The 15,361-nt window shown below is 41.2% G+C and overlaps 2 protein-coding genes across 3 annotated transcripts in view; one reads left to right on the top strand and one right to left on the bottom strand.

Annotated features, from left to right (window-relative positions):
• The first annotated feature begins 336 nt into the window (after positions 1-336).
• Positions 337-4,977, top strand: rex1bd (required for excision 1-B domain containing). The gene is made up of 5 exons (XM_033621003.2): positions 337-489; positions 1,724-1,806; positions 1,944-2,148; positions 4,245-4,333; positions 4,528-4,977. The coding sequence occupies exons 1-5, from the start codon at positions 487-489 to the stop codon at positions 4,598-4,600; spliced, it is 453 nt and encodes a 150-aa protein (XP_033476894.1). The 5' UTR covers positions 337-486; the 3' UTR covers positions 4,601-4,977.
• Positions 4,978-5,113: 136 nt separating this feature from the next.
• The window catches only part of crlf1b (cytokine receptor-like factor 1b), a 28,620-nt gene continuing 18,372 nt past the window's right edge, over positions 5,114-15,361 (bottom strand). The window contains exons 6-8 of one of the 2 annotated variants that reach the window (XM_078168685.1): positions 14,638-14,806; positions 8,537-8,722; positions 5,114-7,699 (exon numbers count right to left, since the gene is read on the bottom strand). In XM_078168685.1, the coding sequence (XP_078024811.1) occupies positions 7,683-7,699; positions 8,537-8,722; positions 14,638-14,806 (372 nt within the window). In that variant the 3' untranslated portion in view covers positions 5,114-7,682. The remainder of the gene's footprint in view (positions 7,700-8,536; positions 8,723-14,637; positions 14,807-15,361) is intronic. The other variant, XM_033621002.2, reaches the window with a different exon arrangement.

The following is a 15,361-nucleotide window of genomic DNA, read 5'->3' as shown; positions in this document are numbered from 1 at the left end:
ATTTCCCTGCCCAGGGATCACAAATACAGATTAGCTATAGGCCTTTACTGTAGCTACTTATCACCCACAATGCAAATGCAAATGCTGTTTATGTCATAACTCTGGGTTGACTGACAAAAACTGTCACAGCTTCAGGAAGAGCTCAAGGTTTATTATCATTTCACAGGAAAATGTTATTACAAAAAATGCTGATAATAAATATCTAGTTTAAACACAGAAAAACAACGTTTAAACTATAACAACAATGTTTAAACTATATTTATAAAATAAGATAAAAAGGCAACAAGAGGAACTGTCAGTCCGTTGTTGAATGCGAACTTTTATTTTGAAAGCGTTCGATATACACTGAGCAGCAACGTCATTTCCGGGTAACATTGCTGCTGATTCACATGCTGACGTGAAGCTACCTCTTGAATTTACAAAATATAAACATGTCACTGTGATAAACCGTGGGAACTCCGCGACAGTATTTTCCGACACGTTAACATGGTGAGTACTGAACATTTAACATCACAGTTTAACGTCGGAGAATCTCTAAAAATAACACTTCTTAATGTGCTAAGCTAACGGAAGCTAATAGTAACTTGGCTAGTGAAGCTGAAGTTGTTGCGTTTAATGTCAGGATTAAAGAGCCAATTGTCACCTGTAACTTTACTGTAACAAAGCTTAATTGTATTATCTCTTGATAAACACATAATTTTAACCAGTCAGATGTAGTACAATGTAACATAATTAAAATTAGAGAATTGTTTATTAAGAATTTAGCCTATAATATGTCAAACACCACAGGGTGTGAGAGCTCTAACTGGAAATGTGCTTATTTAGTCTGTTCAAAGGCCAAAACACAATTTATGCTAATATTTCTTTTTAGTAATATGAATACAATATGCAAGTAAATGTAGCTCAACTATATTTTGTCCATACATGTTTCTAATTAAGTGACCAAGAAAGCTGAAAATGGAATAATTAAAACCATAATTGAAGTATACACATCAAAGAAATACAAAATAATGTTTACACTTTATCAGTGTCTACCAGAGAGAAGAGGAAATACGGCCCTAAATTTAAAACTGAAATGGTGGTGTGAAAATTACAGAAGATAAATGGCTGCATATTTGGAGAACACAACAGTCTACAACATCCTCTCATACTTGGAGAGAGCATTATTACACCATGTATTTTGACTCCGTCCTAAATTGTACAGTTTTGGGTAAATGTTCATGGGTTATTAATAAAATTCTGGGTTATGAGATCATGCAGATATTGTACTTAGGCAGTATGGCAGGAGGAATAGTGTTATGAGAAGACAGATTACTACCGTAAATCTTGTTGGCGGCCTGTAAAAAGCCCTTCACAAAGAGATGGTACAAGGCAGACCCACCAACACAAAATGAATGGCTGAAAATTGTGAACGACATATATGAAGAGAGATTGAGTCACTGACTATGACACAGGATGATCAGCTTTTGAGGGACAGGGCAATTTGGACCTTTTTATTTATTTATATACGTATTTCTATTTGTTTGTATTCTATTTTGTATTACTTTTTCCTATACTTTCTATCATTCTGTAAAACAGTACAAATAAAATGACACAGAAAGTAATCATATTAATACCTATAATAATAATAATAATAATAATAGTTATTATTACAGTTATCCAGCTTTGATGGATTAATATTCTGTTTATTCTTTCTGTACATAATGTAATTTCCTCTCTGTAGGTGCCTGCAGACTTTAAAGCCCTGATCCAGAGGTTTTATCAACTTCAGTCTGAGCGGCTAGAGACCTATCAGCTCTTTGAAGAGTAAGTATCTAGTAATGACCCACCATATGGTTATTAAATTACTGCGTTACTGCCTCCAGAGATCATTGTCCTTGAACTTAGAGGTCAAACTTGTACACCTCATTCATCTTTGCTTGTGTTTTTTTGCTGCCTTCCAGAGGACATGAGGCCTACCTGAGGACAGGACCCCATTATGACTTCGACCACTACAGGCAGCTGGTCCATGAGGTAACGCAAGCCTTCTGTGGGATCTCCAAGGAGGTGCTGGAGATCAAGGGGAAGCTGCACCATGAGTTTGACAGACCAGCTCTCTCTGAGCACATTGAAAAGCTTCAGAGCAAAGAGAAGGAGAAACTTGAACTGGTGAGTAAAGACTCTGTTTTGTTTTTTATATTGAATCCAAGACAGGGAAAAGGTACACTCACTGGCCACTTTATTAGGTACACCTTGCTAGTACTAGGTTGGACCTCCTTTTGCCTTCAGAACCGCCTTAATTCTTCATGGCATAGATTCAACAAGGTTCTGGAAACATTCCTCAGAGATGATGGTCCATACTGACATGATAGCATCACACAGTTGCTGCAGATTTGTCGGCTGCACATCCATGATGTGAATCTCCCGTTCCACCACATCCCAAAGGTGCTCTATTGGATTGAGATCTGGTGACTGTGGAGGCCATTGGAGTACAGTGAACTCATTGTCATGTTGAAGAAACCAGTTTGAGATGATTTGAGCTTTGTGACATGGTGCGTTATCCTGCTGGAAGTAGCCATCAGAAGATGGCAACCATGCCATATTTAAGAGATCTTCTATGTAATGGGGGGTTAATTCATTTGCATTTTTATGCCTCCACACCAGCAATAGCAGTGGCTTGAGGCATTATGTTTTCGTGTTGTCCGTCCGTTCTGCTGTCCATCTTGCTGTCTGTCCTCTTCTCGTAAGCACGATATCTCAAGAACACCTAGCAAATTTCCTCCAATTTGGCACAAACATCTACTAGGTCTCAATAATGAACTATTAGAATTTGGTGGTCAAAGATCACCGTGACTTTGTGTCCACCTTATTTTGTGAAAGTGATATCTCAAGAAGGCCTTGAGGGAATTCCCTCAAATTTGAATTTGAAGAATGAACTGATCAAAGGTGACCTCACAAAGCTTGGTTTTGACCATAATTCAGGAATCCTTATTCATTAATTTTCCGTAACTGGGGGGCTGGAGTCTATCCCAGCTGACACTGGGCGAGAGGTGGGGTACACCCAGGACAGGTCGCCAGACTATCACAGGGCTGACACATAGAGACAGACAACCATTTACTCTCACATTCACACCTACAGCCAATTTAGAGTCACCAATTAACCTGACCTGCATGTCTTTGGACTGTGGGAGGAAGCTGGAGAAAACCCATGAGGAGCAAACCCACACTGACACAGGGAGAACATGCAAACTCCACACAGAATCCTCTTGCCATGAGGCGACAGTGCTAACCACTGCATCACCATGCCAACCTAATTCAGGAATTCAGTTGTAATTATGACAAAATTTCAGTCAAATGTTCTGCGAAAACACTTCTGGCCATTTACTTAATGCCATATGTCAGGAACAGAAGGGGAGACATTGGTCAGATACTGAATTGGTGACCCTAATCTTGAGTGCTCACCTTGAAAAATTTGTGCTGCTGGGGAGAAGATATGTGTGAAGCATCCGTGTTTTCACACACACGGACGGAAACTATGACTGCAAAGTGGTACTTCTAGATTTCCCTGTGTATTAAATATCAGTATTGCTGTATAATATCATTTATACAACTTATATAAATGATATTATACAGCAATACAACTTATTCTTTCACAAAAATCTCTCTGTTGCAAACATCCACTTAACCTGTCATAACTAATGATGTTTCAAATGTATTAATTATCATGCAATGAAAGCTTTCTATTTCAAGTTCACACATTCATTTAATGTTTGATACAACTCCACTGTTTGCCCACAAGGGGGCAGACTTCTTATGCAGAACATTTCATAATCTCTCACTCATCTGAAATCCATTTCACCACCGATTATTATGTTGGCAGCTCAAGTCATAAATGTGTAAAGTATACATCACTCGTGGAAAACTGCATGATGCGTCTGATGGGATTATTCAGGCTCTGTTTCAAGTCAGTGACAAGAGAGCTGCAGTCTGTCTGTGGCGCTCGTCGTGAGCGAATAGACACTGTTGTTAAAATGTTACGCCTCGGTGTTTTCCACATTCCTGAACAGTCATACATCTGGTGTGCAGAGGTGATGTGTAGCACTTTTGTATGAAGTTTTACACTCCTTTATGATTTTAACTCAACTTCCTTTTCTGCCAGTAATGTCATAAAGCTCCCATTATGTTGGAGTTCACCCTCTGTCTCCCCTCCATCCTCCACTGATGAATGGTTTGCATAAATCTTATCTGATGTGTCTTCTCAACAGACAGCCAAGCTGCAGCTGGCCAGGCAGCGGGCCCAGGATCACCCGGAGGACGAAGGCTGTCAAGAACAGATTCAGGAGATCAAGCACGAGTAAGAGCAGCTATTAACCACCCCTCCGTTTTTACTGCGTTCACTCCCTGCTGACCCAGCCACTCACTCACTATCAACCTGCTGTCGGCTGCACAACTCCCCGTTTCCTCCTAATTTAACAGGCCATCCTTCGGTTGTAAAAGAAACTGTCAGAGATATCCTCAATGTTTGTAACACTGTGATCTGTTTTGCAGGATCATCAAGAACAAAGAGGCTCTGAGTGAGATCATGCAGGACTTTAAGTATGACTCTGAGGAAGGTGATTGACAGGTGGCTCCCAGGAGGCCTGCAGCCACCCTCTCACATCACCAGACGCTGAGCTGACGGATCAACTCGGCTCTGCTGCAACTTCCATCTTGGACTCCTCTGCTGCACTTATCGATCCCCCTCTGGCTCCACCCTGCTCGCTGCTGCAGTCTTACTCCACCCTGCAGGGGGCTTCTCACACTCTGACTCTGTGTTTCTATCTGTAGTCATGTGTTTGTGTTAATGCATGCTTCAGCAAAAAAAAAACAAGACAAAAAAAAAAGGAAATGTGTAAATATTCTAAAGGTTAAATAATTCCAGAAGGCTCATCCCGTTGTCTTTGTTTACTTGATGAACTGTATTTTTAAATAAAATAAAATAAAAAGAATGAATTTTTACTGTTTTATACATTACAGAATATTTTTCAGACACTACAGGTGCAGTAACAGAATATAACTTACACAAAAACATTCCTTAAATATGCAGTTATAAAAATATAAACAGTATAAAATGTCTTAAAAGAAATAGTCTACTCAGACACAGGACAGCATAAACATGTGACAGATAGTGAGGCCTTATTAATGGGGATTCAGTTACTAATACAACTGGGTATCCGTACCCAAGACCTTTGAAGGTATCAACTAAATACCAAGTAGTAGTAAAATTTCTCCAGTTAAACTATACCTGCATTTGATCCTTGTGTACCCAGATCTTTAAAAAATGTGTATGGTTTTGGTCACAGCCAAGAACTATAAGCGTTCTTTAATTTAATGCAACGTGTGATTGGATCTGTACTGCAGCAGCTACAAACCAAACAGTCTGTGGTGAGGTCGGTGAAGTCGAGCGTGTTTTATTTGACGGAGTTGGCAGCTCAGCGTGCTGAAATGCAAACAAAACATTTGAAAGTATGGCCATATTAGGCTCTTGTGGCTCCCACCCACTGGTAGGAGGTCCTGTGGTAGACCCAGGACACATTGGAGGGATTACATGTCTCAGCTAGCCTGGGAACACCTTGAGGTCCCTCAGGAGGAGCTGGAAAGCGTTGCTAGGGAGAGTGATGTCTGTGGTGATTTGCTTGACCTGCTGCCCCTGCGACCCAGCTCCGGATAAGCGGATGAAAATGGATTGATGGATAAATTTAAGTATTTGAATAGTGCGCAGGGCAACATTTTAGATGGCTCACCACTCAATAGGTGATTAGTGTGTTTAAATGGCTCATTAGTGAGTTCACAAATTTACTTTTTACAGAACTAGAATGGAAACAATTAATCGACTAAAAGTTATTATTTAATTTCCTTTAGAGGAAGTGTTGGGGCTCACCTAAGCACACATCTGAAGACATTTTCAAAATCGGTCAAACATTTTCTGAGATACAGCCATTTTCTTATTCAATTGTATTTAGCCTTTGGGCACATTTTTACAGTCTATGGTTGTTGTTCAGCACCTCTGTGATGATTGGTCATTAAGGTGTTTGTCCCGCCCCTTCTCCGCTGTGATTGGACGGCTGGTGACATTAACGAACCCGAGGGTTTACCCCAAACTTAAACGTTTTTCGACTTTCATTTTTAATCGGAAAATGGATAAATAACTACAGAAGACATTCGCTGTAGGATTTCATTGCTATGGATTTACTATTATAAGTCTCCAAAAAGACACTACAGTTCAAAGCTGGATGACAAAGCTTCACATCACAGCCCTTGTTGGAGCAGCAAGGCGGATAACGTTAGCTGCGGGGCCAGAGCCCTTAATAGAGAGTCGCGTCATTTCCGTTCACAGCAATGGCGGCCCTTCGAGCCGCTGGCTCCCGGAAGTTAGCAGCACAGGCTCGCTAACAGCGCAGTAGAGTGACAGCAGAAAAAAACGGTTGTGATGCACTTTTAAAGGTAAGACGACTAAAGACTTAAATTTTATATTATCGGCACATCTTAACTAAATTAAAATGTACATTCAAGCATGTAAGTGGATTATCCCCCGCTGAATTAGTAGATTTAATGGAATGCTAACAGATTAGGCTAGGACACTGTAGGCTACGTACTGCACATACCATACACATAATGTTAACCATGAACAGCCTATTAGTTTTAAATTGTCCTGTCTTAAACCATTGTATATAACATTGGGACGTTAGCAGGAAAAGTCCTTTTTTTTGCGAGCCAGTATGAGTTATAATATTAGCTCAGTTGAATACAACATTGCTGCATGGTTGTTGGGTGGAGGAGGTGAAATGAAACAAAAATGTAACTAATGGGTGAGTGTTTTTCAGGCTATGTGGATATATGGATAGCATTTTTAATATTTCTACAATTCTGTTAGAAGATTTCAGAGTTTGAGTGAATGTCTTTGGATTTTGGGTTGATTGTAGGACATTTCATTTAACAATCGGGAAATGATGACTAGTATTTTTCATTTTATTTAGATGGAACAATTAATCGATGAATTGCAAAACTTATCAGATCATTAACTGATAATGAAAATAATCGATAATTGCAGCCCTACCCTGAACTTATTATTTCCAACAGTAATAAATGTAGAGCGAAACTACCCTAAAGGCCATAACAATGTGAATCTCACATTTATATTTGCCTGGAGAAAACCACCCTCACAAAAATACTTTGTTAAATGTCTAGAGCTATAACAGTAGAGTGAGGATTGTTTTGTACATTTTGGTCCCACGTCCCTCATTTTACTGCCACTGCAATTCTGTTTGGCATAGTTTGTATAGTTTGACATCAAAGTACCGTTAATGACTTGCTTATCTTACATTAAATTATTAAAAAATCTTAACTGTGAGAATGACTTTTATTTTAGAGTAAAAGTGCAGTTACTGAGGGCCTTAACATTTGTGTTTGTGCAAACAGATCTAAGGGACAGATTTGGCCAGCGGAAACAGCAGAAAAAGGCTGCATTGTCTCACTTCAGTTATCTTCCACTCGGGCCCTTTAAACTCAAGTTAAGGCTTTATGACCAAACACTGCAGTATCCCTCAGGCGGGGCGTTGGACCTCTCACACAGCTGGGTCCCTCGGGGCCAGTTATCTGTCAGTGTTTCTTGATGCTGTTCTTGAATTAAACACCACAGTGGTGCTGAGCGGCGCTGCTATGAATTATCGTCTTGTAGAATCTGAAAAGACAAAAGCAGATGGTTCACACTGGGATAATTCAACGAGAAAAAGCATGTAATTTACAATCATCACGATAATTGCTCTGTCTGGCTGCCTCTTCTCTCGCATCCTCTCTTTTCTCTTCTTCTCTCTTCGCATCATCTCTTTCTTATTCTCTGCATATCGCTCCGGGCCCCCTGCTACCTTTCTCTCAAGGTAATCAATGGGGACCTGTCACGGTTTGTGAACAAAGACATTATTCAGGCGACAGTGTGTGCCCTATAAAGCACAAAAACCCGGAGACTGCTGAGCTAATTGAGTCAGGTAGAGTGAAGGTTTCTGTGAGTTCAAGGACTGAGCGGCGGAGGATGTGGCTGAGGGATCTGAACTCACAAAGTCACATAAACACACAGGAGATGCCGGGGCTCTGCGTGCCATTTGGCCTGAGTTATTTTTGCGAAAGGGTCTTCTCACGCCAAGAGAAAACAAAAGGAATACATTAGAGTGGGCCGTTAATTGCATTTACATGCTCGCTCCTCTTTGTTGTGGTCATCAGCTGAAGATCAGAAGTCTAAATTGTTAAAATATGTAATAAAATCAGAGTTCATCGACCCACTTCTGGGCCAGTAAAGTCGAAACCGCACATTTTACCTGATCATAAAGTGCGGACTGAAACTTCACAGAGCCAGATCAAGAGAAATCAGTCCTCTTTGTGTTTGTGAAAATGCTGACCACATGGCATAACAAAGGCAGGGTCAGAAATTCAGTTCAGGACTTCAATGCAGCAGTGGATGTGTGTGTGAGTATGCGTGTGTGTTGGGGAAGGTATATTGAAAAGAGAGAGAGATTCTGCTTACCTACCTGGTTGCGCGTTTTGTGCGATTTCTGCAGCCACACCCTCCACTGATCGTACAGTTTGATTGACATGCCGCTGCAGCCAGATGCATGCTTGCGCACCCAGCCAAAGAACTGCTTGAGTTCCCGCCGCAGGGTGGAGTTCTGCTCACCGGGCTTAGGATCGCAGGAACCAGTCTGCAGCCGCTCTGGGAGGAGAGAGGAGGAGGAGGAGGAGGAGGAGGAGGAGGAGGAGGGGGGAGACAAAGGAGAGAGTAAAGAAAGGAAGAGGTAACAGAGAGGAGGGAGGATGAGAGAACAGCGTCAAGGTTATAGCGAGGACAGGTGTTAGTGGTGTATAGATTATGCACTGGCCGCTAACTACGTCATGTGTCAGCATAAACATGACCTACATGATTCTTTTGTAAATAATTATGAATTCATGTAGTCAAAATTTTCAGGTGTGACCACCAAAAGTAACATAAAAATAAACTCAAAACACAAAAAAAGATTAAAAAAAATACAGTGGAACAGATACCTTCATTCTTTAAATGAATATCTGCTGTGGAGCTTAAAGTAATAATCAAGACAGTTACTATGGTTTGTATGGTTTATGTACCCAGAACTCTACAGCAGGACTGTTACTGAGCAGGGATGGGCGGATTGATCCTACTCATTGTGTACTCATTGTCCTTTCAAAAAAAAAAAAAAAAAAGTTAGTAAAATATATATATATATATATATATATATACACAAAACGTGGCTGACTTCAAAACGTTTTCAGTAATTCTGTATAATATTTGTGCCGAAGCAGCCCTGAAATTAAGCTGGCCCGTGTAACACCGTGGAAACCTATGTGACATCAGGACATTTGGCAGAGAGGAAATGTAGTCTCGTGTAGTGCAACTTTTCACCCTGTAGATAAAAAAACATCAAGATACACTATTTGTGACAAAAAAGTTCCACACAGCAAGAGTAACCTCTTTACATTAAAAACAGCACACCCTGAGAGTTGTAAAGAGTCTGAGCAAAAACAAGAGAAAGATGCCAAATTAATAAACATTTGTATTAATGGCTGGTATGTGTCGTGATTTTTCGTTATGTGTTACGATCTTTTATTTCCTAAAAATGACCATTATTATATTGACAAAATCTCATACCCATTTAAGAAATAAAAAGTATTTGTATCAGTATTGGTATCGTATCAAATTTTAAAAGTTTGGAATCGCCTTTCCCTAAACTGAGTGGATGAATGTGGTGAAATAAAGTTAAGTGTTTTAAGCCATGTTAATACTGTGGCTCTCAGGAGGTAAGATCTGTCTGACATTTGCTTACAACTACTGGATGAATTGCCATCAAGCAGCAACCTCTGTGGCTGAAAAAGACAAAAAGTGCCAAAAACTGCAGTTCTTTGAATGGCCACTTGAGGCTGGCTCCAGACGCCAGTCAGTCCCCATAGACCCCCATTTAAAATGCCCAACTTTACAGTAGAAATCAACATGTTTACAGCCTGGTACAAAAACAGTTTTGGTCTCTGTAGCAAATTTCTGTATGGGAGGTGAATGTTGCCATTACTCACCCGTTTACATTTTATGAAGGCTTAAAGTTATGCATAATTAAAGGCATGGTCACTTTGAGTGGCAGGCTGTCCGTCCATAGTGTCCTCGGCTTCTCAAGCAGAACTATCCCTCACTCCAACACAGCGACAGCCTCTCACCCAAATATGGTCACTTCTGGCTTCATAAAACCAAGATGGCGACAACCAATATACCAAACTATGGGTTTCAAAATGAGTCTGAAACCCAATGGGTGACGTTACGCTAGCTGCGTACATTATTTTTAGAGCCTATGGTTCTCAGTCAGATCCCCTCACTTTCCCACAGCTCTACCTTCTCATCCAAATTTGGTCATTTCCCGCTCAAAAAACCCAAGATGGTGACAGGCCGAATTACCAAACATGAGGCTTCAGAATGGGAGTCCACAAACCAGTGGTTGATGTCACGGCAGCTACGTCCATTATTTTATACAGTCTGTGGTTGCCATTAAATTTTGGCACACATTCATGTTCCCCAGAGGATAAATGCACTTTGTGATCTTCTCACATCGCATCCAGTGCCAATTTTCCATTTCCATTTATCTGATACTTTGGAAAATATCTGCAGAACTAATGACATTCCCATCAGCCTCAGCTGTACTTTATGTTTAGTGCTAATTAGCAAGTGCTTGCTAACACACTAAACTGAGATAAACATGCCCCTAACATCAGCATTGCCATTGTGAGCATGTTAGCATGTAGCTCGCAGCACCACTATGCCCAAGTACAGCCACACAGACCCTTTAAAATATCAATTCAATAATTGCTTAGCCTGTAACGTGTCAGAAATAAAAACTAATGTGGATCATAACTTACCTGAGATCAAAGGATAGAAATGACACTTTCGTAGTATCAGACTCCAACCCTGAGATAATGCTCTGCCGCATTATTAAAAACAAATTTAATATCAAAACATTACAGTAGCACACCTCTCACCTCTTTCTACTACACAGGCTTCTGGTACAAACAGAGTCGCTTAGAGAACATTTATGATGATTCATGCTCCTTAATTTCACAAAATGAGACATAAACACTTTCATATAAAGAAAAATGTTTCTCTGTAATGGTCTAAACTGTGGAGGTGCTATACCATACTTCTATTTCTGGGGACAAGAGGCTACTGAAAGTCGTAAGTCTGCTACAATCAATTCTTTATGGCAAACAACATAGCCCGATAATGACTTCCTCCCTCTGGGGAGTAAATACCACATGACCTATGTAACTCATTATCTGCTCCTCCTGCTCCCAAACCTGCTTCCACTCAAGCTTTATAGGCCCTGTGTGCGCCGCGGACAGACAACCAGCTTTTTAACTTGATCAATCTTTGAAGCCGAGGACAAAAATCTATCAAAACGTCCCCCTGGCTCTTTGCAGCTCCCTCTAATCCTCTGCTGGGAGATCTCTATCAAGGTATCTAGACTATTGATGTTTGGTTTCTCCTAGGTCACATGCGGTTTGGATCTGCTTGTTCAGGATGTTGAAACAGGGATAAGGACATTGTTTTTTTCTGGCTTTAATTGGCAATGAAAGGTTGATTATTAGAAAAGGAACAAATGGTCAAGATCTGTGGGCACCAGAGACATTTGGGAAGCTTTTAAAAGCCATTTAAGACATGAGACAGACTATGAAAGGAACGACTTCGGTTACTCTTTTAAACATTTGGTGGATTTTGTATTGATTGTCTGGACTAGAGTTACGGCTTTGCAGTTGTACGTCTACTCGAATCAGTCAAGTTGCACTTACAGTTTGCGTCCACGTCTGTAAAAACATGGGTGCTTTGCACACATCCTTTCCCCGGCAGCATCATCTATACAATCAGCACAGTTTCAAGGTGGACATCCAAGGTTAGAGTCACCAATTCAGTGTCTGACCAAATGTCTCCCCTTCTGTTCCTGAGTTATGATGTTGACTAACAGCCAAAAAAGTTTTTTATGCAGAACATTATGATGTCACAGTGAAGTTGACCTTAGACCTTTTCGCTATAAAGCCCAGTTCAGAGCAATGAGTCACGACAAGAAGAAAAGTTTAAGAACATTGCAGAGAAAAGCTTGACTCAAGCAGGCTGATGGTGTCACCTGCAACTCAGCTGGTCAAACTGCTGTTGGCTGGTTTCAGTGCTGCTTACTTATATTATTGTGGCATATTTATTAAGATTACAGTCCATCTGATGCTCGTTTTATGTTTTTGGCCCTTTTATTGCTACTGCAAATGCAACTGTAGCCAATATCTCACTATAACTATCCTCATTCATATTTTAAGAAGCTACAAATTATATTCAGCCACAAAACAAACCTGAAAACCTGGAAATCAGAATGGAAGTACAGAGAGTTGTTGCATTGAGATGATACACTGTCTCATCTAGTTGCATTGGTGTGAACCGGCAGGTTTTTGTAATGTTGCAGAATGGCACGTTGCAAGTAGAAGCATGCTTCAACTCATCTCGTTGCGAATCTTTGGTCTGAACTGGGCTTAAAATGTCTGTTAAACATTTGCGTGAAATTTTGTCACAATTAGCGGATGAATTATTGAGTTATGGCCAAAAACATGTTTTGTAAGGTTACAGTGACCTTAACCATTGATCCTCAACCACCAAATTCTAATCTGCTCATTCTTGGGTTCAAGTGGATGTTTGTACCAAATTTGAAAAAAGTCCCTCAAGGCCTTCTTGAGATATCATGTTTATGAGGATGAGACGAATGCAAGGTCACAGTGACCTTGACCTGTGACCACCAAAATCTAATCATCATTAAGTCCAAGTGGATGTTTGTGCCCAATTTGAAGAAATTCCCTCACGGTGTTCTTGAGATATTGTGTTCACAAGAATGGGACGGAAAACCTAAAAACTTAAAGCCTGTGGAAACACAGCTTGAAATAGTAAAAATGCATATATTATATCAAAGTTGAGTGTCTCATTAATCATTCACAAAAGTCTGAGTGAAAATAACCATTAATAACTATTAGAAAACCTGGTTTAAAAAGAGCTCATTTTGCTGTTTAGACCACTTGCCAGGACAGAGTGGGCGTGGCAGATAACGCTCTGATTGACAGCTCCCTCGTTTTGATTGACATCTCCCTGGCTCAGCAATGGCTGCCACAAATTTAATCATACATGTTTCGTCGTACATGTTTGAGCCCTCTGATGATTCAGAGGATGAAGCAGAAGCTGAAAATGATTCCTTTCAGGTGGTCACTGAATGGTAAGTTTCAAAATGTTTTGTGATTCATATTAATGTTACTTCGTAGAATAGTTAGCATAACTTTTACATGCAATGTTACGGCCAGGCTCCACCGGCTGCAAACGTACAGCGTAGCGTCGCGGCGTATTCATTTGGGCTCCACTGACTGCGTATGGAAGCGACACGTAGAGAAGCCAGCAGGGTTGTTTACGGTTTGCTGAGCCGAGAGGCTGCATGTAGGCTGCATGAAATGTTAAAGCATTTTCCACCTAAATTATTACATATATTTGAGTTATCTACAAGTTTACTGTACTGTTTGTCATCTACTCGCTTTCAAATGTCCGCCACGGACACAGTGTCATGGATAAACAATAGAAGAGCCGCTTAAATAGAGTTATCGCACCGCTCTCGTTGCTGGTGGAGCCGCTGTAATTGATTAACAGGGGGGCGAGCTGCTACGGGACTCGCGCTGCAGACGTGCCCGGTTGAGCCCGGCCGTTAGCTGAGATGAATGACAACGGGAGGCTAGCGCTTTGCCTTTCTTCATTGAGATGAAGTATTTGCCCGCCTTGAATAATGTTCCCCTCTGGCTAAAATTGTGTTGTTTCCCGCAGCATCACCTCCGCGATTAGGGATATGTTTATGCATAGCAAAGCTAACTGCTTGGGGTTGGGGTTAGGGGTGAGGAAGGGTGCACATTACGTCCCCTCCCCACGAGTCGACACGGGCACCGGGCCTGGGGGGCAAGCCCGGCCACTCACAAGCCGCCTCTTCCTGCAGCTCCACGAGCTGCAAAGGCTCGGATTGTCCGGGCTCTGGAGCCGGTCAACCTGATTGGAGTGCTACTGGGAGCCCGCCAGAGGCAGAGCCTCCGCTGGGTCGCAGCCGAGCGGTTCAGCCAGTTTACGATCTGTGTTTTCTAAACATCAGACTAGAAAGAGGAGTTGGCTCAGACTCAAAGAGGCAGATTTAGCTGGAGCAGAAAGGTTTTGTTGCGCTGCCACTGGGGGGCGGGATGAGACAACTGACTGACGATTTATGATTGGTTTGGAATTTATTGCGTAATAAATCTCAGAGATAACCATGGCCAAATCAAACCCAATTTCAAGAATGTACAAAAACTTAAAAGACGGTTATTTCGAATTTGGATGGAAACAGATTTCTAATTGTTTTACATGTTTAATATTATGTACATAAGACCCTAAATTACATAGTTAGAAGGCTATTGTGGATTTGGGTTTCCAGAGACTTTAATGCCTCAGGCCACAGTTACCACCAGCACGGAGTCATAAAAACACAAACAGCGTTTTGTTCATTCAGTCTTATATTCATATTTCCTCCGCAGCGTACTCACCACTGCTGGGTGTGGAGGCGGCAGCCGGGTGGCTCCAGTCGCTCCAGATGCCAGGCTTCCTGGAGCCATAGATGCCCACTGGATTACATCTCACCTGCACAAAATAGACAGTCCCAGGCCGGAGGCCAGCAAGGCGACATGACGTCTGGTTACCGACATCATCCACCACCTGTGGGAGGAAACAAAATGACAGAGATGATGCAATAAAACGGTAGGAGAGTCAAAATCCTCCTCAGCTCCAACTTAACAGCTGGATCTTTTTTCACAGGCTTTTCTTCCGTCTATAGCACAGATGAAAAGGATCTTTTATGATCACTTTTTCTGGCTTTATTCTGTGTTTTGGGTGCAGTCTGGATATTTGAACATTATTTGCTTAATCCTCTCAACCAGTCCAGAATTCAAAGGAAAAAAAATATATGTAAAGAAGCTGTGGGCAGGAAACATCAAAGAAGCAGTTTGAAAGAATTAAAGTTTCTAAAAGCTCCACCGCTGCACTTTTGGATGAAAGCCAGCTTTCAAAATTTACCAGCAAAGAAACGAGCAGCAGCAGCAGTCAAGGTTTTTACACGAGTGTTGTTTGCTTTGTAATGACAGCACACACAGGAGAGGCTAGAGATGCAGCAGGAGCAACTTTTATGTTCATCATTTATGGATCAGTCAGTGCTGCACCTCAGATATTTCCGCTGCTGCCTCAGAGGTGTCAAAGCTACAGAGAAAGTGTGTG

This window comes from Epinephelus lanceolatus, chromosome 6 (assembly GCF_041903045.1).
Source record: "Epinephelus lanceolatus isolate andai-2023 chromosome 6, ASM4190304v1, whole genome shotgun sequence".
Lineage (NCBI taxonomy): Eukaryota > Metazoa > Chordata > Actinopteri > Perciformes > Serranidae > Epinephelus > Epinephelus lanceolatus.
This window is presented reverse-complemented; position numbering and strand designations above follow the sequence as displayed.

What these genes read in the sequence shown, in the direction of transcription:
- rex1bd (XM_033621003.2), top strand. An exon ending in ACCTATCAGCTCTTTGAAGA is followed by an intron (nt 1,807 to 1,943) that starts GTAAGTATCTAG and finishes GCTGCCTTCCAG; the next exon opens with AGGACATGAGGCCTACCTGA. An exon ending in ATTCAGGAGATCAAGCACGA is followed by an intron (nt 4,334 to 4,527) that starts GTAAGAGCAGCT and finishes TCTGTTTTGCAG; the next exon opens with GATCATCAAGAACAAAGAGG.